The sequence below is a fragment of the Oculina patagonica genome, chromosome 6 (assembly GCF_052425735.1).
Source record: "Oculina patagonica isolate OP01 chromosome 6, crgOcupat, whole genome shotgun sequence".
Classification (NCBI taxonomy): domain Eukaryota; kingdom Metazoa; phylum Cnidaria; class Anthozoa; order Scleractinia; family Oculinidae; genus Oculina; species Oculina patagonica.
The window spans coordinates 22,354,179-22,379,663 of record NC_135763.1 but is presented as its reverse complement, the minus strand read 5'-3'; the positions used below and the strand labels follow the sequence as shown (position 1 = coordinate 22,379,663).

Here is a 25,485-nt window from a genome sequence, read left to right as displayed (position 1 = left end):
AACGCCCAACAACGGAACTCGAGCTTTAATTCTGATAAACCATACACAACAAAGATGTTTAAACAGACCAAATAGTGACTAATATTCAATGCATGGGTCCAGGGATGGAATACATCCCGTCCTTGCGCTTTCCACTGCCTCTGTTATTCCTGCGGCTTACATCTACATCTACATATAATTAGGTCGGTAAAAATCTTAAGACGGAGAAGAAGATGATCGTGTAAATATAACTTTGTCGGAAAATTAAGGTGTCTTAAAATAACAATGCTGTAAAATAGTGTGATTTTAATTAACAATGACATAAATTAAGATACAAAATTAACGCGAATTTTTGAAATTCGCGTTAATTACATGTATCGTTAATTTCCTATAATAAGGTATTGGAAATCGCAAATCTCATTGGTCTCTTTTCCGTTTTCGTTGTCTATTCGCAAAAGGAAAAATTATTCTGTCTAGGGTCTCCGCACAAAATAGCCTTGGAACTGTGATTACGTATACCAAGCATACCGCGTGCAGTCCGTGACAATTCGTCGCGTGTCTCAATAGTTTGGGGCCCAACTGGCAACTGCTTCTCTTCGCGTCCCACAGCTATGAACCAGCACATTACCAAGAGCTAGCCGCTCCTGACCGCCTTGGGCTGAGTCTCTCGGCCATATCATATATAGTCATTGCTCCCAGGCCAGTCCCAGTACTATTATTGTCTTTTGGACTGTAATCTTCCTAAAAACAGTTGACTTGGCACCCTCGTTTTCTATGAGCGTTAGTTAACTCTGTGCCCCGTTGACTATTCGCTCCTACAAATGTAGAAAACCTTGGGTTCGTAGTTTAATTGTTTTACAGTTCAAAAGCTTGAAAGCAACTTTTCCTTTTAAAAATTATAACGATTTTTCCAGTAATCTGGTTGGATAACGTTCGGATTGGCTTTTTGATTATACAATGATCTTTCTCTCTCTGTTTAAATCGACAATTTCTGGATTTTCTGTCCTGCAATGAGCATTGTGTATACGAATTCCAAAAGAAATTGAGACATTAAGAGATTATTAATCATTTTCCTTAAAATGCTCTTTTGAAAATCACTTGCGTGCATTTTTGCCTTTTTAAAAAAAAAAATGTTTTGGAAGAGTTTGATGCAACAATAAATTTGATAGCACCAAAATTACTTTTAAAAGCCTAAAGCAAGATTAACTGTAAAATAAGTATAATCCTTACTAGATTTTTACTACCATATTTCACTGATGGGTGGATTTTATTTTGAATTATTTATTTCTTCCTACATAACGAGAACAAAAAGCAAATCAGGCTTCAGTAGGATTGTTTGAAACTGATGCAGATACAAACACAGTAATCACCATTCCTTTCATGTTTCTCTTTAATTATTTCAACTGCAGCTCTCATGTATGTATCAACAATTCATGTATGTATGTATCATAACTGCAATTCCACAACACTTTGAACTTATGATATTCTCCGTCAACAATATAATATTTAATACCAAACAGACTCCTAGCTAGGGTTTAATTAAAAAGTAAATTTTCGCCACTTATTCGAGATTGGCCCTGGTGAAGAATTGTTCCCACTTGTTGGTCAACAGTTAGCTGACAGTAATACAAAAATGAAGTAAAATTTATAAATAAAATAATCCAAGTTTAACTTGAGGGCTACTACACAAAAAAAAATTAAGAGTCAACAGTTCATTTGTTACTTAAGTCTGCTGGGCTTGTCCTTTTAAAGGCTCACTCATGTTTAAAATAGTAATAATATTATACTGTAAATAATTAAATAATCGACAATTGAAAATTCTTTACAATTTCTCTATTATACTTGATGGTATTTCATATATTCTTGACTTTTAGAAAGTTCACTGTAATAATTATTATCTTTAGCTACATAATAATATGAGGATAACATAAAATTAATAACGGCAGATGAATACAGTAGTGTTATCATTGGTTGTCAACTCATGCTCAGTTTTTGGCTCATAAAACAACAGATAACACAAACAACATCCCTGACAGCCCTTATAAGCAGCAGTAGCTACTGATTGAGCATACAAGAACACAGAGCATCAGTTGCCTTTACAAACAGATAATATTTTTTGCAATCCATTAATACCTCATAGCAAATTATACTATTAACCTGAGGTTCTCCCCTGTGCAGTCAATTAGTAGGCTTATTTTAAACCTCCTTTTCAAACCCTTCATCTTATTCCAAATTTATACAATTTTAGAATTAATGCTCCCTGAACAACAATTCCCCATATTTTTTGTATGAAAAAAAAATTGGAAGGGCTTATACAATGTACATGTAATTTAAGCAGTAAATATAATTTAAACATAATAATTATGTTTAAATTATATTTACTGCTTAAATTACATGTACATTGTCTCATAATTGACAATAAAATAAAATAAACTGCCTTCTATCAAAAATAAAATAATCTAACTTCTCATAGGATAATTCTAAAAAAATACTAAATGCAGCATGCAAAATTGAATGATCATCATGGTATTGTTGTCTACTTATTCATTGTCCATGTCTGTATTGTCCCTTACTCTGCTGTCCTGCAAACTGTAATCATTCTCATTCCTGAAGCTTCTTGTTATTTCATCAATAGTTTTTCCTTTGGTCTCAGGAACCAGAAGTAAGGTAAAAGTAAAGAAAAAGGCCAACAATGCCATGAAAACCAGGAAGGTGTAAGGATACAAAGCATCCTAACCAAAATAAAAATAAAGATGGTGCTGTTAAACTATCTTACAAATACTGCAATAGGATAGATGTCCCTTTCTGGAGGCGAGAGTAAGCTATACAGTCACTTTTCACTACAGAATAATAAGGAAGGACATAAGAAAGATCATGTCATGATTTGGTGAAAACAATAAATTACCTGCATTGATGGGAACACAAGTCCAACCACAAAGTTTGACAGCCAGTTAGCCATGCCCGCTATACTAACAGCAGCAGCCCTGGAGCCTTGAGAGAAGAGTTCAGCGGTTATAAACCAAGGAATTGCACCTAGAATTGAGCACACGATGACATTACAAATATTATCCACATGTTTTATCTTATTAAATAAAATACTATTAAGGTCTTGATTCCCAAAATAATTACCTGGTATTCAAATTTTCTCCTGGTTATTTCCCTGGCGTTTATAACATTGAATTTAACAATAACAATAATAGTGTTAAATATCATTGACTTCATACCTGGACCAACTTGGAAAAAGACCACAACCAACAATGTGGCAACCACAGATACGTAATTCATCCCAGACAAATTCTGCAATTGCCAAAGGTACATTTGAAAAATCATTTCATCAATAAAACCACAGGGAGACCACAACAGTAAAAAAAAAAAAAAAAGAAAATTCACGGGTTGTTCCTCCTTTCGTCGCCCCCTGCGCGCTCTTGCCCCCCTCCCCTCGTCCACTCACCTTCCGGTCCCTCCCCCCGTCCCTCGCCGCCGTCCTTTTTTTTTACTTGAAAAAGGGGCTCGCGGGAGTGGTCGCCTCTTCGGGGGGGGCGTAGTGTTCGCACGGGTCGCTGGGGGCCGCAGCTGTCTGGGAGCTCCCGCTCTTTTCGCAGATAGGTGAGCGATCCCCGCGTCGGCAGGCGGTCTCGTGGGGGCCACCCTGTCATGGAGATGCATTCTGACCGCTGGCGCCATCTCGTGTCGACACGTGAATAATTTTATTTATTTAATTTTTTACTGTTGTGGTCTCCCTGTGATAAAAATTAACTGAACCAATCTGCTTTGATCAGCAAAACAGAAAGCTCTTAAAAGCCTCCCTACAGTTTTATATTTTTGTATGCTTTTTGTATAATGCGATGACCAGGAATCATAATAACAAAAGAACAAAATCTTTTCTTTTTTAAAATTAGTTTATTTCAACACACACACACACACACACAAAAGACTACTTACAAAACATCTACTTACAAAACTAAGCAGACCCATAACTTAAACTACTTTTAACAGTTTGACTTAATAAAGAAACACTTACAATACAGTGACTATTGCTCTACTTACAATACAATTGTGACTACCTGCAATACAATTTACCAGTATCTTTTTACACTAATTACAATTTACTTGCAAAACAATATGTTACTGGTATGCATGAGTACGTTTGAGTGTTAATTATGTGATTTATAATTACAGTTACAGTGCTGACATTATTGCTGACAATATGTTTTTATTTTTTTAACTATAGTTGGTGCCGTTTCTTAATTACACTATTCGGTAACAGTAACATAAAGCTGTACATGATAAGAAAAGAAAATCTTTTCAACACCGCTATCTTACCTCATAACGAAAGGATATTGTCATCAGAGCATAAAAGACAAACATTCCTCCAAATCCTACAAGCATTAAGGATCTTCTTCCAATAGTTTCCACTGTTTTTACCTGCAAATAATAACACAACATTACAAGAACAGTTAAAAAAAGTCTGGAAGAAGCTTCTTCAAGCTTCTTGTTAACAGGGTTCATACACGTTTTTGCATGCAAAATGCAAGACTTTTTCCATACTTTTTTTCTGAACCATTATTTTCTTTTTCCGGACTCAAGCTTTTGAGTGAAATTATACTTCAAGAACTTGGAGAAGTGAAATGTAACAGTAACGCACAGTAACCGTGATGCAATAAACAATATAAAAAAAATAGGCAAATGGGGTAGAGCCCTCTCAAGATTAATCTTTGCGATTTAGCATTTTGGCTAAGGCAAAACTTACATGAAATTCAACTAGCTGACAGATTTCACTTAGGAATTAAACACTTGAGTGTAGCTCCAGACTTTATCTTTATTTTTCACACTTTTTCCAGGTCTGGAAATTCCATATTTTTTTCAAGAATTCCAGACTCCATTATATGTAATAGCTTGTAATGGAGAAAACTTCTCTAAAATGGATACCTGGAGTTGGTCCCTGCCATTATTCAGTCATTTGACTGTTAACTAATTTTACTCTAACTAGTTTGGCTTCCTCCTTTTGCTGATTTCTGTTAAGCCCTCAACTTTACTCCCGCCGCCTGGTTAGCTCAATTGGTAGAACACCGGACTGCCGTGCGGGTGGTCGTGGGTTTGAACCCCAGACCGGACCAACACTCAGGGTCTTAAAATAACTGAGGAGAATGTGCTGCCTTGTAATTACATCTGCAAATGGTTAGACATTCTAGTCTTCTCGGAAAAGGACGATAAACCGTAGGTCCTGTCTCCTGTATCTTCAGTCTTATAACGGGACGTTAAAGAACCCACACACTATTCGCAAAGAGTAGGGCACAAAGCTCCCAGTGTTGTGGTCTGGTGTGTAAAGCGCATTTGAACGTATAGAAAATGCGCTATATAAATGCATTATCATTATCATTATCATTATCTTACAGTTTGAAACTTGTCCCTAAACAACCTTGAACAAACACTAATCTAAGGTCCTGCTTTATTCTCTCAGAATAGTTTGAGATAACCTTTATTCTACCAAAGACAGATACCTCTTTGAGATGGAAACTACTGTATGGTAAAATCAGACACTTATAGTCACAGGCATAATAGTTGAAAAACATTTAACACATTTCTGTTTCATTTTTTAACAGTAAGGGGAATCTTTATCCTGCATGTTATAACATTTGGTATTTAGCTATATCTACTTACTGTAACACCAGTCATAATTACACTGACGACACCAACAGCACAAGATGCTACACGGCTTTCTTTCACCCCAGCCTTCTCCAGTATTGATGTGGAGTAATAAAACACCTACAAAAGTTACTCTTAGTTAGTTGGTACAAAGCGATACATTTTGCATTGCACTGGTGACTTCTATGACAAATAAGGCCTGGTTCACACTAGCGACATAACGAAATAACGACAAGGTCACGCAAATGCAAAAAACCTCACATTAATTTTTTATGTCACCAGTGTGAACAACATAACATAACAACATAGTTGGAGCATAATGACATATTAAGCATAACAATGCATGTCCATGTTGTTATTTCGCTAGTGAGAACCAGGCCTTTAATTCTACGTGTACATGGCATACAGTACCATGCCTACCAAAAACTTCTGAAAATGGGCAAATTATTTCAGAAAATATCCATTCCTATACCACAGAATACTTATGAATATAATTTAGAAGGCATGGAGAGGGAAGGGGAAAAATCTGGTATTTTAAGAGGGGGCGGACACGAGTGTGTTAATTGAAAACATGGGAACTACAGTCGAACCTCGGTTATCCAGACCTCAATCACTGTATCCGGAGTTCTCTAATATCCAGACTTTCTTGTCTTGTCTTAGTCAAAATCGAGACCAAACTTTTCCTGAATCGAAATTTCACCATCTTGCAACCGATTTTAAAAAGATTTTGCACATATCGCATACTTAAATAGCGTAAGTGTCAGAAGCTTCATTGTAATTACCGTAAAGTTCCGTGTATAAGTCGCGCTTTTTCCCCCGGGGGGGGGGGGGGGTACTCCCATATGAAACGGATGGGGATGCTCGTCGGAAATTTTGAAAAGAACCCCTAAAAGAGACCAATCTGGGTGTGGCTCAAGCCTTTCTTGACCCCTAAAAGATACCAAAAAACTAAGGGCCTGTTTACATGATTCCGGAATGACTTTCATTCCGGAACGAGTTCATTCCATCGCCATACATTTCTCTGTATCTGTTTACATGATACCGAGACGAAAGTCAAGTCATTCCGGAATGAGTTCGTTCCGGTCTTCATTCCGGAATGAAAGTTTCGTTCTGGAATGACATTTCATTCTGGTATCATGTAACCACAGAACGAATTTCGTTCCAAGATGAAATCGCAACTCATGAAACCGCATACGGACCCCACAGTTTGAATTCAAAGCGAAAAAACGTAATTATAGCATTTACTGTTTAGCCCAAAGAAGCAGCTCTATGGTCAAATTACTCGTTAAAATCGCAGATACGGCCATGAATGGGCACAAAAACATGTTTGCGCGAAACATGCGCCATGTTGTTTTGATCTCGCGCGAAACATGCGCCACCTTGTTTTGTTCTCGCGCGAAAACCGCGCACGTGAAAATGCCTTTGGTTGAACCGGTCGACTCTTTCATGTGAATGCAGAACGAACTTCATTCCGGAACGAGTTTCGTTCCGGAATGAAAGTCATTCTGGAATCATGTAAACAGGCCCTAAGAATGGAGTTTATATTTGTATATTTCTTCGTGTGTAACCCTAAACGCGTCCATTATGGCTAAAAATATTGGCGTTTTGGGCATTTTTGCCCGGAACACCCTAAGCGAGACCAAAAGTCTGAAATTTACACCCCTAAGCGAGACGACGAGCATCCCCGTCACTTTCATATGCGAGTCCGCCCCCCCCCCCCCCCGGGGGGCTTTTTCCTCAAAATTTTAGTCAAAAATCGGGGTGCGGCTTATCTATGGAAACATCTCTGGTTGGAGTTCCCGAGGGTTTACTTAGTATTCATAAAAAACTTTCAAAACATCACTGAATAAACATATAACAACCTGAAAACTTTGTTGTCATTCACTGCCTTTTCTTTCCTATGCAAAGCTGTTTGCAGTGATGCCTGCCGGTCACTTGAAATTATTTGTAAATAGCGTAGTTAAATTTTAGTCTGTTTTTATTGTAAATATCAATTTTAAGTCTTTTTATTATTATTATTTTTATTTATTTTATGTGTCCCCTATTAGTAGAGAGTGTTTCACTCTCGGCTAGAATTGCACTGACACATTAATAAAGTTGTTGATTGATTGACTTCAATGCATCTCTTACTGCCGCGTGTGAGAATTACCAAGATAGCTGCAAGTACTCACAAGACAAAAAATGCCTGACCACTTCGCTTTTTTATTGACCTTCAATGCAAATGATTTTTTTGGATTATCAAACTCCTATTCTGCATAAAGATATTATCCTGTTGCGGGTAGCAGTCTCCAAGAATCTTGAAAACGTGGTTTCTTGCGAGAGCGAAGCCCAAAGAAAGTACCACTATGTTTGTTTTCATGCCCAGACTCTTCTCTTCATTTCAAAGCTTGGCTACTAAGCATTCATTCAAGTGTTAAGAAGTGATTAATCTTGAAAAAATGATATCAAGAGAGCATCTAAAGTGTAAGATATTGTAAATTCAAACTTAAAAAGAGGTATGACAAGTGAAATTTTGCTTTCGTAAGACTTAATTCATAATAAACTTTGCAACAACTGCCGTGTCAGTGTTTTAAAACCGTGCTTGTATGCCCTTGTTTGTTTATCAATAGCACTTCACTTGAACTCCAAACTTTTTTGTCTGTATTTTTTTCGAAATTTGAGCTTCAAAATCAGGGGTGCAGCTTATCTACGGGTGCAGCTTATACACAGAACTTTACGGTAATGTGTTTTTCAGGTGTTTGTATAAGCATAAATACCGGGTATACAACTTTTTCTAGACATTAACCGTCACCTTTCTTCACTCACAAACAAAAATCCGTTCTGTTGAACAATATGAGAATAAACCTGACTTTAATATGAACGAATGAAAATGATTATTAACAACCTGCACTAAACAAGATTTTGGGTAAAAAAGATCTTGCTTGTCTATGTAATGTTTAATAAAAAGCGGGCTCCGGGCCGCCGGGTGTCTCGGGCCGCTCCTGTGTCCCTGGTGCCTCTGTGGCGGGGTCGGGTTCGCTCCGGTGCGGGGTGGTCCTGGGCCGGGCCTGCGAGGGGGGCCCCGTCGCGGTGGGGGGGTGGCGGTCAGCTCGGCCCCCCTCTGTCGCGTGTGGCGGTCGGCGATGCGGGGTGCGGTGGGGGTGATTGTCTGTTCTTCTTTCGTTGTCTCGCTCGGTGTGACATTTTTCCCATTTGTTGTTTTGGTTGTTTTCTTCGTGCAGTGACTTTTCTGATACCGCATACTATGGAGAGGTAAGTTGTCGATCCAGTGAGTATATTGACAGTTGATAGGTTGATGGGCTTTGAATATAATGAGTTGAATATCTGTAGAAATGATGGCAATTCTGCATGTATTATCCTATTATCTGTAGATATGACATAAAGATTTGATGTCAGCATGAATTACCGGTAGCTGAATGCTCTCACAAATACAATAATCGGGTAACAAGAAGCTAGTCTAACACAAACACAACTTACTGCATTGATTCCACTGAGCTGCTGACCCAACTGCAACACAACACTGATGAGCAGTGGTGTCCTTAGTGCTTGGATTTGAACCAGTCTAGCCACACTGACTTTCTCTTCTCTCAGCTGACGCTCCTGTTCAATCTGTTAAATCAAATCATTTTCATGTTATTGATTTACTTGTTCTGACAGTTTTAAAGGCCTTGTCTCATATGTACGTAGAAATTATTATACTTTGTCATCTTATGAAAGTGATAAATGATCATCGTGCGAATTTCCAATTTAAGCAATTGGAATAAAGAAGCCTGAAAAAAAATTCAGGGCTTCAACGGGATTCGAACCCATGACCTCCTCTGGAATAAAGAAGCCTGAAAAAAATGTGTGGCTCCCAATGTGTGGCTTCAATAGCTCAGTTGGTAGAGCATCGCACCGGTATCGTGGAGGTCATGGTTTCGAATCCCGTTGAAGCCCTGAATTTTTTTCAGATTTTTTTTTCAGGCTTCTTTATTCCAATTGCTTAAATTGGAAATTCACTGCGATGATCATTTATCACTTTCATATCCATCCGAAGTTCATATATGAATTATTTCATATACATTACATCATTTCACTCCTCTCACGGGTAAAATATGAACTCACAATTGACCTCGCTCCCAATGTGTGGCTTCAATAGCTCAGTTGGTAGAGCATCGCACCGGTATCGCGGAGGTCATGGGTTCGAATCCCGTTGAAGCCCTGAATTTTTTTTCAGGCTTCTTTATTCCAATTGCTTAAATTGGAAATTCACTGCGATGATCATTTATCACTTTCATATCCATCCGAAGTTCATATATGAATTATTTCATATACATTATAAACATCATTTGTCATCTTAGATACTTATAGCACTGCAATTACTTGCATCCCAGCTGTACATTGCATATTATTTTTTTTAAAAAAAAAACTAGCAATGGTATAATTATTGCAATTCCTGAATTTTGATTGGTTAACAGGCAATGGTATATGAGCTCATATACCATTGACCACCAATATGGTAGCCAATAAGCGTCAACGAAAACAGCTGGGAAGCCCAAAATAATTAATATTGAAATTCTTTGGGCTTTTTTGAGAGTTTTAATAAACCAATAACCATTCCACTCGTGCTTCGCCTTGTTGTACAAGTGATCACTCCAATAGCCAACCAACTTGACGCTATGCGCCTTGTTGGCTATCTACCATCTCATATTCAAAGTGTGCTAGTGCAATAATTGTTAATTGTTAGAAAATAAAGTGGAACCCACCTTCTTAGCTAATAACAAGTATCAGCAGTAGATAATTATGTTATTCAAACAGATAGTTTATGAGGAATAAAGTTTAAAAGCAGAATTTCAGAATTATTGAGCATCTGCCATTTTTATATGTTATCCTAAGCTCTAATTATAATATGTTTTTGTACTGTACATACATAAGTAAGAAAAACAGTGTATAGTAACAAAAGACTCCTTATGACAAAATATGTACAAGACCCCAAAGTTGAACAGTAAACCACCGATCCTGCGAGAAACGTACCCTCATTTCTTCTATGTCCATCATTACATCTGTTGTTCCTCGTAACTTTTTTAAGGCTGTTTTCAAAGAAAAACATTCACAAAGTAAACAATGGTTACAACTTTTAATGATTGTACACTTTGTAGTTTTAGGCTGTTAATGTTCTTTTAAGTCCCCATTTTTCCCATGAAATTCAATTCAAACTGAGATTATTTCCAAAGTTGATACAAAACTGTTTCTGTCAACACTGTTCACAAGTTCATTCACAGTAAGGGAAAAAACTAATTCTTTCAGAGTGTTTTTTTTTTCATGACACATTACATTACTTACATCATATACGGAAACGCCACATGCAGTGTTACATCTACTTATATCATTACAATGCTCACTTGAGCCAGTTATACTTACATTAACTTCTTACATTTACTTGTGGTACAAACTTAACTTTTTTTTGGACTACGTTCTACATTATCATACACACTTACAATATATTTTTTTATAGTTTTTAGAATGTATCTAATGCACTTTTGTAACTCACAGTGAAGCAAAAAAAAAAATAACAAAAAACATAAATCTGATTAAAAGAATTGAAACTAGGAGTACTATATAAATATTATGCTTAATAAGTACAGTTCTAATAATCTAAAAGCTCATGGATGCTCGAACGCTGGACAGTTCGGTAGACAATTTGCTTTTCAGCAAGATTTTAAATGCTAGTAAGCTAAAGGATTCACTTTCTTCGGCTGCAGTGTAGATGTAGTATCGAGCTACAATCAGGCAAAGATCGAGCACGCGGAAAGATCGTTGCTTGGGGTGATATGCATATATTTTATCTTTGTTGGTCAGAGCCACCTTGGGTGAGTTGCAAGAGTCCCACCAAGAGGTAAAGAGGTTCCAGAAAGTTTGGACATGCTGACATTCTACGAGCAGATGTTGTAGCGTTTGTCTTGTTCCGCACAATTGACATTCATCATCGTCAGTAATTTTAGCTCTAAAAAGTTTATCACGAGTGTAAAGTATATGGTGGTTTATTTTGAATTGAAACATCGAGAGTTTTATATTTTTTGTGACTTTAAATGGAAGAAGATATACCGCAGAGATGTTCTGATTACTAAAACCGGCCTTGATTAGACAAGATACTGCTGTAGGTTTTGGAACGCTTTGGAGACGTAAAATAAAGGTGCTTGTTTGCAAGTCCAGAATGAACTGTTGAACGGTTGTGTCGACGGCTCCGTACAAACCAATTCATTTTCTGAATCGCAGTAAAACGCTTCCTTCCAATACTTTGGAATAGCATTGCACAACCCTATATAGCATAGAAAATTTGTTTTAATTTTATATTTTTTGGTAAATTCAGCAAAAGACAAGAACGTCCCTTCCTCGTCCAGAATGTCCGATAGGGTCTTTACGCCAGCGTCGTACCACTTTTTATAAAAGACAGATTTCCCGCCAATTGTAATAAGGTGATTGTTCCATAAGATATCGTTTTCTATTTCTTTCCCTGTTGTGGGAGTGTGCATAACAATCCCTTCCCAAGCATTTAGGACGTCGCGGTAAAAGAGTGGTAGGTCGGGCAACTCAGGCAAGGTTTTTAATGAAAAATTGCATTCAAACAGCAAGGGGCCACCTACGCAATGTAAAAGACTGAAAGGTATTGTCTTCCAAGATTGCATATGAGGGGTTAGAAGCTGTTTAACCCACCCTGCTTTCAGCAATTTATTTATAATTTTGAAATCAGGCATATTGAGCCTGCCGTCTCTTATTGTACCAATCATTGTCGCATGTTTGATTTTTGGCGGTTTGTGGTTCCATATGAAGTTTGAAAGAAGCTTGTTCACTTGATCAATGAATCCACTGGGTACGCTGAGAGTAGAAGCAATAAAAACTATTTTTGAGAGGGCTAACCTTTTAATGATGTTTATTTTCCCATAGAGAGTTAAATCTCTTGCTGACCAGATGTTAAGGCACTTTTCTAGAGCAAGCAGTCTTTTATCAAAATTATCTTTTGTGAAGTCGTGGGAAAAACAAACGTGGGAAAAACAAACGCCCAAGCAGGCGCACTTTATTGGCCAGTTTATGCCAAATAGATCTGTGGATTGTGGTCTGTTTCTTCCCAACCACATTGCTTCCGTTTTCTTTTTGTTCAGTTCTAGTCCTGAACACCTTTTTAAAGTTTCTAATTTCTCAAAAAACTTTGCAACTGAATCTGTGTCGCGCACAAAACAGGCTCAGGTGTCATCGGCATATTGCGATAACTTCTACACCTTTCCCTTAATATCTATGCCAGCAATCAACTGGTCATTTCTTATCGAATTTGCTAAGATTTCAACAGCAAGCACGAAAAGTATACCAGAAAGTGGACATCCCTGTCTAACGCCTCGTTCTAGTGCAAAAAAGGCGATGCATAGCCGTTGTTAACAATGCAGCTTTGAATAATTATAGTTGTAGAAAGTCTTAACCCAGTGAATCAAAGGCGCGCCAAACCCGAAAGTCTCTAAAGCCTTTGATATGAAATTCCATTCCAAGCTGTCAAAGGCTTTTTAAAGTCTAAGAACAATGCTATTCCAGAAATATCTAACGATTCTGTGCATTCTTTAATATCCGCGATTAAGCGTACATTTTTCCCAATAAAGCGGTCTTTAACGTAACTGGTCTGGTCTCCATGTATGAGGCTGGGTAGCACTTTCGCAATTCTTGCGGCGATTACTTTGGTGGCAATTTTATAGTCTGTGTTCAGCAGCGAGATGGGTCTCCAATTATCTAAAAAAACTTTATTTTTATCTTTCTTTGGAATAAGGGTAATTATTCCTCTTTTTTGCGATATTGACAATTCACCAATCTCGAAAGTGTGATTTAGGCTGTCGACTAATTCCTTACCTAACAGCTCCCAGAATTTTAAATAGAACTCGGCGGTTAAGCCGTCCGTGCCGGGAGACTTGTCTTTGAAAAACTCTCTAAGAGAAGCATGGCATTAATTCCTCCTTCATTAAGAGGCCATCGCAAGTGTCAGCTTGTCGGGCCGACAATTTTGGCAAAGTCGAACTCTCAAAGAGTGTTAAAGAAATGAGCAGCTTACATAAATAATTATTGTCCTTTTTAAACAACTAGCATCTTTAAGTTTACAAATTTATAAACTATGTTGTTGCAATGTATGTTACCAGAAACCCATAAGGGTTGAAACGTGTAACTCCCTATGATTCGCTATGTACAAAGCGTTTGCACATTCGTTTACACTAAGTACCATATTTGGAAAATCACGAGAAACATTTAACAAATCAAAATTATATATTTGGATTAAATTCACAGCGCGCGCAAGCTCGCGCTCGATGGCGTAATCTTGTTTTTGAACAAGCTGGGTTGAATGAAGTTAAATTTGGTAAAATTCTCCTGTTTTATCTTCCTGTTTAGCTTCGATACACTTAATGAATTTCTTTAGTTTCTGTAAGAAATTTACGGCGTTTAGGTCGAAATTCAAGCAAATTACCGCAAAAGCCAAAAATTATGTTGCGTGTGTCATTACGTGTATAAAGCGTTCGCGTACAAATTCTTCGTGTTTCCAAATATGGTACTTAGCAAAATGAATATTCAAACGCTGTGCGCGCGCGTTACACGTTTCAACCCTTATGGGTTTCTGATGTTACACTTGACAACTGTTAGGCCTATTTTGTATTTTACATCATTTTCAGACACATTGTAATAGTAATCATTTGCTAGTTTTGAATTTTCTGAAGTTTTCGTGTCCAAAATCCCACCCAGATTATTAACGGCCAGCCCTTGCCCTAACCAAGTACTCCAGAAATAAAGTCTCAGTGCTCTTCAGATGAATACATGTAAAAGTAAATTATTAATGTTAGTAGATTATTTCACTTCTTCCTGTAGTACCTTGCACTGTCTCAAGTTCTTTGTTGAGTTTAAGTAATAAATAACGTGGACTTTTTGGACAAAATGGAAGGGTCAAGATTTGAAGCATGGCAACGACAAATCCAAATCCGAGTGAAAAAGGCCATCCATTATCTGTTCCAAGCATCTGCAACACAAGTATACAAAGTAAACTAACTTTTACAGCTCAGTTCATTTGGCTTCCCTTAAATTTAGAAAACACATGTGCTTAGGGATAATGGCTTGAACAAATGACAAATCTCACTATGTAATGAATGCCAATTAATTTTATTAACTACCGGTAAACTAATTTTTTTCCCCATTTTTATAATGCAACACACACAAAAAAGTCACTTACAACAGGATACGTTCACTACTCACTATTAACTTTTACTTCTTACTTATTGTAAACTACTTACAGTAATGCCTTACTTACACTACTTACAAAAGGACACTTATCTACAATACTATTAACAGCACTTACACTACTTACAATAAAATACCTAGACTGCTTATAAATTATAACAAAAAACTACGCAGTCAAAGTTTTTGCCTTTGATAAATATTTATATATTTTTTGTTATATGGACAAAAAACACTTAAACATTTTTTTTTAAATTCTGTCAATAGAGTTCAGAGCTACCTTTAAAATTTATGGATCTTTTTTTGAAAAAATATGGAAGCTCTGGATCCTATCGACAAAATGTTTTACAAAATTGTTTCTTATGTTGATTAAACAAAAACATATCAAAAACAAAAACTTTCATCAAATAGTTTTTATCAATAGTCTGAAAAGGTTAAATATATCTTTGACCTTGTTTGATTTTGCCGTGACAACAAATTTTGACATCACAGGGGCCTGATTTTGTTCATTGGTAAAGGTCTACACATGTGTACTTAAAGTTATTCTTCAGCATACTGTCGATTGCATCTACCTGTGAACGCACACGCTGAAAACATGTTTTCAAATGATGTCAAACGTCAGCGTTTCAGGTGTCAAACTTTGAAGTTTAGCAGTTCGTAACAGCAACTTTCGCGCCGAAAATTCAACACATTCCGGTTTCGAAATGGCGGAAAGATTAGATATAGAAACGTCTTCTGAGAAACTGTTGCTGATCTGTGTCGATATGCATACACAGGTTCACTTGAATCATTTCTAGTGTAAAGTTTCGCCCGTACTCAGTGTTTATGGTGAGTATTTTGAGTGCAAAAGTTCGCGTTTCGGTCGGCTAAACTTCACAGTTTGACACCTGAAACGCTGAAGTTTGACGTCATTTGTAAACATGTTTTCAGCGCGTGCGTTCACAGGTAGATGCAATCGACAGTGATTTTATTGATGGACCTGCAATAGAATGCATTAGACAGGAATTTCTAAACCATTACCAGGCACCTTAAGAAAGCCACTCTAAACACACATCACTGATTGATACTGAGCAAGGAAGGAAAGCAGCTCATTTTATGGTTCATCCATTTTATGAAAAATGCCTGGCATAGTACCGGTATTTACAATGAACTACATGCAGTACATTTTTATAGCTAAATTCATGCAATGCTTACTAGCTTCACCAGCTTGTACATAACTCAAAACAAAAATTACATAATTTTTGCATAATAAATATCCAGAGGGAGTCAGATTTAATATCCATGCTACGGCAACATCTAAACATACAGCTTCTACCACAGGCAATAAAGAATGTCTTTACTTTACCTACCTGTTTAAGACCAAATATTAATCCTACAAGAATTCCAGTGACTATTCCAAACTGATTGAGCACACCAAGAGCACCTCGCAATCTGATAGGAGCAATCTCAGACAAATATACAGGTGCCACAGCAGTATTTACACCTGTGAACAAACAACATGGGCAGTCAGTCTAAGAATCTAATGAATTTGAACAGTAATGTTCAAATGTAAAAATGTTTGAATGGGCTGTGTGGTACTTGTAAGAAGAAGAGTTACCATCACTTCAGAAATCAAAATACTCGTGAAAAGGTTTCCAAGATTTCTGTCAATCATAATTTGAAGGGTTTCGGACAACGTGAGTGGTCAGGAAAGTGAACTGGCGATAAATAAATTTTATTCCCCCGGCAAACTCTTTAAACTGTTTTTAACAGGTGCAGATTAAACCCCTTTGTAGCTAAAAATGTCAAAAAAGGCTTTGTCCATCAGAATAAACACCATGCACATGTAAAGATAAAAGGTACAAAACATTTTTATGTTAAATGAGCTGTAAAACGTAACATTCAGGCTGGTACTGTCAGCTTTGTATAAAATTAATTTTTTGAAAGATCTGTAAACTGTTTAAATGTGGCTGAATGTAATTTAGGCTAAGTTAAAATCGAGCCAATGCTGGTCAGCGGCAGTCAATAGACCATGCGCGATGATGTCACATACGGGGTTTCCTGTTTTGCTCGTATTGTGTGTGCCAGCCGCGTGCGATTGTGCAGTTTCGTTTCTAACGCCGAAACGTACGTGTGACTTGCTGTTTGCTTTGAGATTTTGCGGCTTTGTTCGTCTTCGTTAGTTCACTATGACGCTGAGACAAACCAACAATAGTTTGGACGCAGCCTATTCGGCAGTTGGGTCCTCGTCGATCGTGCCAACGAGTGAAAACTCCTCAACCGTTGTGTCATCCTTGCCGGCCGATTCCGTGGTCGTTCCCTCGTCCATGCCTGGCATCGCTGCGGCACGAATCCCGACGTCTTCTGCAACAACCGCGGGCATTTCTCCCGAACTCGCTGCTCTCGTCAATCAAGCCGTGCAGGCTGCAATGCAGGCAGCTCAAGGGCCTCGTGGGCAAGCGATCACGAGTACCGCCCCCAGTTCTTTGGCACTAAGCTCGTCAAATGCATCATTGAGCAATATGGCTTCGTCTCTCCTCGCCGCTGGGACCGGATTTCAGCCCTCTAGCACGTCGTCCCAAGGTAGGAACCAGTCAGTTGTTGTCCCAACATTCGTTTCTACTTTTAATGCTCCCGTACCGGCGCTCGTGTCGTCGTCGGCTCAGGCCTTTAGCGGCATTGCAGCGAGCGTGCCCTCGTCGAATGTCAGTACTTTAGCGGAACAGCCGTTCGTCGTAGGCCCCGGTTTCTCGCCAGTCCCGGCCAAACATGTCACTCAAATCCTTAATGGCAGATTTGTCGACTTGGCCGATTTATTAGCTTCCAACTTGACGAATGCTGAGCCTGAACCACAATTGTTGCTGGACGGGCGACTTGTGCTCACAACGCCCCCAAAGAAACCCCGTCGGCGCATCGAAGATATCGCCACGTGGACCGAAGCCTTCACGGTGTTTTGCCTCGTTCTAACCTCGTCGTTTCCGCATCGCTGGCGTGATTTAAACCTTTACAAGCTGCTGATCCTGAGGATCCATCGCCAATTTAGCGGTCGGGTTTGGCTCACGTATGATCGAGCGTTTCGCGAACACGCTGCGGCCACTCGGCTCGTAGACTGGTCGGCCATGAACGCACAGTTGTTTAATTTTCACGCCGCTGGCGCTTCTCTTAGGAGCATTAACTCGGGCTTGTCAACCGACTCAGCAGAACCACCGGGCTCCAGTTCATCTACCATCCCTTGCATGTCGTGGAACAAGGGGCGTTGTACAGCCCCGTACGCGACGTGCCGTTACTTCCACCGTTGCAGCACGTGTGGCGGCTCTCACCGTTCGGTATCTTGCAACTCCAGGCAAGAACGCAAGCCTGATTATCGCAGCAAGCGTCGATCACGTTCTCCGGCAGTTGTTTCTTCGCCAAACAGCAAATCCCGACGCCTTTAACTGTTGGCTTCAATGACTTTTCTGTGTTAGGGAACTTTGAACTCATGTTGAGCTGTATTTGTTCGTGTTAGTTCTTCTCGTTTATTGTTTCAGTTGGCACTTAGCGTTTTGATTCGTCTCGCTATTTTTTTCTCGTACGCTAGGTAGCCTTTTGCAGAGTGATGCTTGTATGGGTGTTTTTATTGGGACTTACTTGTTTATCGATTTTGACCATGATGGACATTGTAGCCTTGTTAGTTGAACCATTAGATTTTCACTCTTAGTTCTTCAGCCTGTTTGAATTAAATCTAGTGACAGTGTGCAGTTGTTTATTTGTGTGTGCCAATCCCGGGTTCTAGGCTGGGTTCACCCCTTGTTTCCTTTTCTTTTTTTTGCCTTCTAGCCTTCACTCCCTTTATACCAGTGTCCATGGTCAGCCCGCTAAAACCTGAGGAGTTTGCTAGCAAACTGATCCAGCACCCAGACCAGCAGCTCGTAGCCTTTGTTTTGGATGGTCTTCGAAATGGCTTTAGACTTGGATTTCAACACTCAAGAAAACTGAAGTCCGCAAACAAAAACAAACCCTCAGCTAACCATCACCCCGAGGTCATTGACCGCTACCTGGCAAACGAGGTCTCCCTGGGGAGGGTTGCGGGGCCCTTTCCATCCCCACCTTTTCCAAATTTGCATGTTAGCAGCTTCGGGGTCATTCCAAAAAAGGGTCAACCGGGCAAATGGAGACTCATAGTGGATCTGTCATCCCCTGCTGGCCTGAGCGTAAATGATGGAATTGACCCAGATGAGTTTACCCTGCAATATATCACGGTCGACCAAATTATTCGTATGATCTCAAAGTATGGCCCAGGCGCTTTGATGGCCAAATTTGATGTAGAGGCAGCTTACCGCAACATTGCGGTTCACCCGTCGGATAGATATCTTTTGGGCCTGAGATGGCGAAACCAATATTATGTTGATTTGGCGCTTCCATTTGGCCTTCGATCAGCACCATACGTTTTCAATTCAGTGGCGGAGATGGTGGAGTGGATTCTCCTTAATACGCTCAATGTATCTGACCTCATGCATTACCTCGATGACTTTATTACAGCGGGCCCCCCAGGCTCAGACCGATGTGCAAACAATCTGGCCACGTCCGTAGCCGCATGTCGATCCTTAGGGCTCCCTCTCCACCCGGACAAGTGCATTGGTCCTTCCACGCGATTGGTGGTTTTGGGCATCGAGCTAGATTCAGAGGCTCAGGTGGCTCGCCTTCCTGCAGATAAACTTTGCGCTCTGCAGGAGCTGATTCATTCTTGGCGTGATCGACGTTGGTGTACTAGGTGTCAATTGGAGTCCCTCATCGGCCATCTGCATCATGCTGCTAAGGTTGTTTGGCCAGGTCGTACCTTCCTTCGTCGCATGATAGACTTGCTTCGTTGTTTTCGCAAACGGGACCACCCCATTCGCCTCAATTCTGAGTTTCGCCTGGATCTCCAGTGGTGGCTACAGTTTTTGTCGTCTTGGCATGGAGTCTACTTCTGGTTGTTTCCAGGCATGTCTGCGTCGCCAGATTTGGAGGTTACATCTGACGCTTCCGGTTCACTGGGTTTTGGGGCCTACTTCAATGACGAGTGGTTCAGTGGCTCGTGGGCTTCCTCTCAAGCCTCTCAATCCATTGCTTACAAAGAGTTGTTCCCAATCGTCATTGCCGCTCGGGTGTGGGGTCCACACTTTGCAAGGCGTCACGTTCTTTTCCGTTCTGACAATGAAGCAGTGGTTTATATTCTCAATTCGAGAACATCCAAGATCCCAGTCCTGATGCGCTTGCTTCGCCACCTTCTCACCTCAGCGGCGCATTTCAATTTTTCTTTCTCCTCCCAACATGTCCCTGGGATTCATAATTGCATTGCTGACGCTCTGTCCCGCTTTCATTGGCAGGAATTCCGGAGGCTGGCACCCGAGGCACAGTTGTTACCAATCTCTGTCCCCCCTCAGCTCCTGACGGATTTGATCGGCCCTCCCTAGAGCAACAGTGTCAGTTTTTTCTGGTCCAAGGTCTGGCAGCGTCCACGCGCAGATCTTACGCTTCTGGCCAGAAGAAGTTCATTAACTTTTGCGCTCAGATGGGCAAGCTGCATTCCAGTGGCTCTCCTTGCCCTACCGACGAGTGGACTTTGTGCCTGTTTGCAACATTCTTAGCTGGCTCAGTCCAGCACGCTTCTATTAAAGTTTATTTGTCAGCTGTTCGTTCTATGCATATCGAAGAGGGCTTCCCCGACCCCCTGGTTAATTGTCTACGTCTACAGAGGGTCATTCGGGGAATCAAACGTACTCAAGGTTCTTCAGAAGCGCAACGTCTTCCGATTACAAATGACATCCTAATGATCATCTTCAGGTCTTTGGATTTATCAATGCCTGACCATTGCATGTTTTGGGCCGCATGTAACTTGGCTTACTTTGGTTTCCTGAGATCAGCAGAATTTACTGTTCCGAGTTTGGCAAGTTTTTCTCCAGCACTTCATTTGAGCGTTCAGGACATCTCAGTAGACTCTGACACAGACCCTTCCTGCTTGAGAGTGAGGATTAAAGCTTCTAAGACTGACCCATTTCGTAAAGGCTGCTTCATCCATATTGGCAAGGGAAACTACCCGCTGTGTGCTCTTCAATCCGTTTTGGCCTACTTGGCCATTAGGGGAGGTTCTGGTGGCCCTCTCTTCCTTTTTCAGGATGGTCGGCCTTTATCACGCGCCACTCTCACCTCCCGGATCAGAGACATTCTGGGGCATGCCGGTGTTCCAGGTAACTTCTCTAGCCACAGCTTTCGTATTGGTGCGGCTACGGTGGCAGCGCGCAGTGGTATCCCCCGACCACCTTATTCAAGCCTTGGGACGTTGGACTAGTAATGCGTACCAGGGGTATATCCGAACCCCGACTGAGTCTTTGGCTTCACTTTCCTCTCGTCTGTCCTCTAGTTAAAGTGGTCTGCGAAACTGGTGCTTGCGAGCTCACCATTTAAGTCTGGATCAGGCAAACCTTTGCGGAGACTGGCTGGCATGTTATTGCGGATCTGGCGGCGGATTCCCCCTATCTCGTCACGGAGTTGGCAGCAGATATGCCCCTACCTTTGCGGATTATGCGGATCGGATAGCGGATATCCTCGTACATTTGCGGATTGTGCAGATTGCGGATTATGCGGATTAGGCAGCGGAGACGCTCGTACATTTGCGGATCATGCGGAATGTGCTGCTGATATGCTCGTACGTTTGCGGACTACATGGACCATTGGGCAGTTATGCTGGCGTGGTGGTGGAGTTCTGGATCATGCAGTGAAACGGCTCGCTCATGTGGTCTACTAGCAGTGACTCTCGGGACGGGCATTGTGGTTCATTTGCCGAAAACGTCCCTCCTCCGGCGGATTCATGGAGGCTCCTGCAGTCCTCGGCAGGTGGTATGATCTTTTGTGCTCGTAGTTGGGTAAGTTTGCATTGTATGCTTCGTGCCATTGAGCTAGGGGATGGTGCTTGGATATTTCTTGGGGGGTGGCGCAGGTCCCACGTCAACTCTGTTTGCGGGCCCTTCGCCCTTCCAAGCACCCCTTTTTGGGCGAAGGCTTTGGGTGGTTGCCGCTCTCAGAGTTGCCATGGATACCTGCGTGCCCTGCTTGAGCTCGTTGTATCGCTGCGGAACCACCACCCACTGTCATAGGCACCTTCCCCAAGCTCATCTATTGGCGATGAGTTTAAATGTGGCTGAATGTAATTTAGGCTAAGTTAAAATCGAGCCAATGCTGGTCAGCGGCAGTCAATAGACCATGCGCGATGATGTCACATACGGGGTTTCCTGTTTTGCTCGTATTGTGTGTGCCAGCCGCGTGCGATTGTGCAGTTTCGTTTCTAACGCCGAAACGTACGTGTGACTTGCTGTTTGCTCCCTCTCCCTCCCTCCCTCATTTGTGGATTTGGTAAGTATAGGGTTGGTAAGTATTTCCACTGACTTGGTCAGTGTGACGGTGTCTGGTGGGTGGTTGCCGCTCTCAGAGTTGCCATGGATACCTGCGTGCCCTGCTTGAGCTCGTTGTATCGCTGCGGAACCACCACCCACTGTCATAGGCACCTTCCCCAAGCTCATCTATTGGCGATGAGTTTAAACTGTTTTAACGGTTTCCAAACGAAAAAGCCTTAAAATTGAAGGTAAAGTCTTAACAGTGTAATAAACTTGATTTTGACCATTCAAGTTTCTGTAGTTTTCTATCGACATAAAATTTATTTATCGCCAGTTAAACTTCATGGTCACTTGTGCGAAACATCGTTTCAAACTTTGATTGACGGAAATCTTGGAACCTTTTTCGCAGGTGTTGTCATTTTTGCAGTCGCATATTAATGCAAACAATGGTAAAATCGCGGCAGAACGCACTGCGCATGGGTGGAAAATTAACATCCGGTCAGTTTTGTATTTCCGGTTGCCTATGTAATCCAGTCGCGTAAGTACAAAATCCCCCTTGCGCGAAGTTTAAACACAAAAAACAAGAAATAGCAAAGAAACATAAGGAAAAGAATGGTATCTTTCAAAAGTTTATTTATTTTTGTAGCTTCATACTTTTGCACCATGGGGTTTCCTGCTTGCACCAACATTGAAAATGATGCTTGAAGTTTGCAGGTCGCTAGCGCTCGACAGTCGACAGCAGCAATTCGTTTTCACGGTTTCTATTACTTTTCCCGCACATTGTTATCATTACAAACGAATATAACCTCACCACTATTAAATCCAACAATAAGGCGTCCAGTAATCAGCAAGGATGGTGCTTTGGCATGGTACGAGAAAAACATCATCATGGAGCCTAACAGGGCTGGCAGATTGTTCAACAATAGAGTTCTTTTACTGGAAAGAATAAAAAGGAGACAGGTCTGTTGATGATTGGATTAGCTACATAAACCCAGATAAGCTCCAGCCTAATGGGCCTCGATCTCGAGTAACAATCTCATTGCTTCTAAGCCATCATAATTTGTCTTATTTACAGTCATTCCTTGCCACTTAGAAATCTTTATTGTAAGAACAGGAATTTATCTTCTTGAACTCATCTCCTGTCATGTTTGTTGTGATGTGGTGCAACAAAATCTTCCTTTCTAGTACCCTGCTAAAACATATTGATAAGACAATAGAGAGCAAGAAACTCTTGGGGAGTTGGAAATCAAGAATTCTAAGTGTTCAGTTCTAAAAAAGCCAGATGCCTCACTTACCCCGCATTGGATTTTTACTTGCTGCCTTACCTACCCCTACACAAAGCCTAACAAATAATTCAAGGAATCAATCTGCATCCTCATTTACTTTTAGCCAACCATCATATTATGTCTGGCAGACAGAAATATTGACATCATGCCCCACGGATTTCAAAATGTTTTGAAGTAGGCATCAGCAACTGGAAGAGTAGGCAGCTGTGACAAGCCAAGCTTGTTTCTCACAAGCTGATTGCTATGGCCAAAGTGACTGGTGACATAAAATCAAGTAGCTGGTGGAACTCCGGTGGGTGCCGGCTTTTTTTTGAAAACTCTAATGCCCTCATTTTTGATCAGGAAATAAAATTTTGGTTACTTGAAGTACTATGTTCCTTTCTCTCTCTTGTAAAAACAAGTGTAATTGAGCAACTTACCTGCCTAGTGAATTAGCAATAACTGGACCAAACAGCGCACCAACCATTCCACCAACAGCAAATATTGCCACAGCTGTGGACCACATCAAACTACTAAAATTGGAGTGCTTATTGAAATATTCCCTAATGTTCTGTTCAAAAACAGGAACAAAAACAGAGGAAAATTGTCAATTACAACAATTTTTTTTTTTTTTTTTTTTTTTTAATAAATTTATTCAAATAAAATAAAATGTTACAAGTACAGTACAAGTAAAACTAGAACGATATACAACAAACGAAAAGAGAAAAAAAAAACGGAAAACTAATTACAACAACGCAACGCGCACTGAATTAATGATCATATTCTGCAGAACACGATGTAGCAGGTAACACTGCAAGGATATGTACTACATTTATAACCAGAAACTCATCACGTGCTGGGTAACCACTGTCTTGTGTGAATTTAACTGGCTTTACCTATTATCCAGTATTTACATTAGTACCCAGCGAGAATCGTACTCGGCATCATGCCCTGGCACCAAGTGTGAACACAGCCTAATTCACACAAGAAAAGGTGTATTTTTCTTATTCTTTAAACGGGTATGTACTAAAACCCGAAACAACGAAACGAAACGACCGAAACGAAACGACCGAAACGAGCGAAACCACCGAAAAGACCGAAACGAAACCGCCGAAACAACCGAAACGGCCGAAACGAGCGAAACGAGACAAAATCACCGAAACAAGCAAAACCCATTACAATTATTGAGAGCTAACCGTAAACAGGCTAACCGGAGTGCATAGTAGGCTAACCTAAGTGAAACGTAGGCTAACCGGAGTGTGTAGTAGGCTAACAGGAGTGTATAGTAGGCTAACCGGGGTTTATAGTAGGCTAATCAGAGTGTATAGTAGGCTAAACGGGGTGTATAGTACGGTAAGTGGCGAAAATCTTGAAGTTTTGCTTGTTTCGGTGATTTCGTTTCGTTTCGCTCGTTTCGGCCGTTTCGGTTGTTTCGGTGGTTTCGTTTCGGTGGTTTCGTTTCGTTGTTTCGGGTTTTAGTATATGCCCTTTAAACGTGCCATTTAGAATACAGGTAAACTTATTCCACGTAAAAATCCCAGGGGCGTTTTGTCTCGGGGGCGTTTATATGAGCGGGATTCACTCATAGTTCGGTACATGAAAAGAACACTGCATGATGAATCAGCTGTCCTGCAAAATATGATCCTTTAAACCGGTCTAACTTACTCATTACCTTCTCCGGTCCATTAATACACGATGTACCGTAGCCAAATTGAAACGAGGAGCCCAGAACTACCACAGCGGCTGTATACACGAGCCAGAAAGTCCATCCCGAGTTGACTGACGACATTTTAGGTCGGTTTGGGATAAGCTCGTCTTTTTCGGAATTCATTAGTGAATCCGAATCTCTCTCCTCTTCCGCCATAATAATCTACTGTACGTTACCTTGTGGGATCAAAATTAAGCGTCCATGAATATAAAAACGTAACTGTTTACATAAACAGCAGAAACGACAGAAAAACAGAATACGATGAACGGTGAAAGGCGCACGACTTTTGGCTCTTTACACCTGCTGCAAAGTTCTGCTCAGT

At 40.5% G+C, this 25,485-nt stretch overlaps 1 protein-coding gene, 1 long non-coding RNA gene and 1 pseudogene across 2 annotated transcripts; 1 reads left to right on the top strand and 2 right to left on the bottom strand.

Annotated features, from left to right (window-relative positions):
- Positions 1–4: 4 nt before the first annotated feature.
- LOC144656059 (uncharacterized) lies at positions 5–1,067 on the bottom strand. Its single transcript, XR_013571251.1, has 2 exons — positions 203–1,067; positions 5–162 (listed from the first exon to the last, which is right to left on the bottom strand). It is a non-coding gene; the product is annotated as an uncharacterized LOC144656059 (long non-coding RNA).
- Positions 1,068–1,351: 284 nt separating this feature from the next.
- LOC144658737 (solute carrier family 2, facilitated glucose transporter member 1-like) lies at positions 1,352–25,485 on the bottom strand. The gene is made up of 12 exons (XM_078519203.1): positions 25,128–25,485; positions 23,896–24,026; positions 23,002–23,126; positions 16,209–16,342; positions 14,500–14,644; positions 10,639–10,694; positions 9,103–9,234; positions 5,641–5,745; positions 4,303–4,404; positions 3,204–3,276; positions 2,885–3,012; positions 1,352–2,711 (listed from the first exon to the last, which is right to left on the bottom strand). The coding sequence occupies exons 1-12, from the start codon at positions 25,317–25,319 to the stop codon at positions 2,520–2,522; spliced, it is 1,515 nt and encodes a 504-aa protein (XP_078375329.1). The 5' UTR covers positions 25,320–25,485; the 3' UTR covers positions 1,352–2,519.
- On the top strand, positions 18,662–22,398 carry LOC144658738 (uncharacterized; annotated as a pseudogene).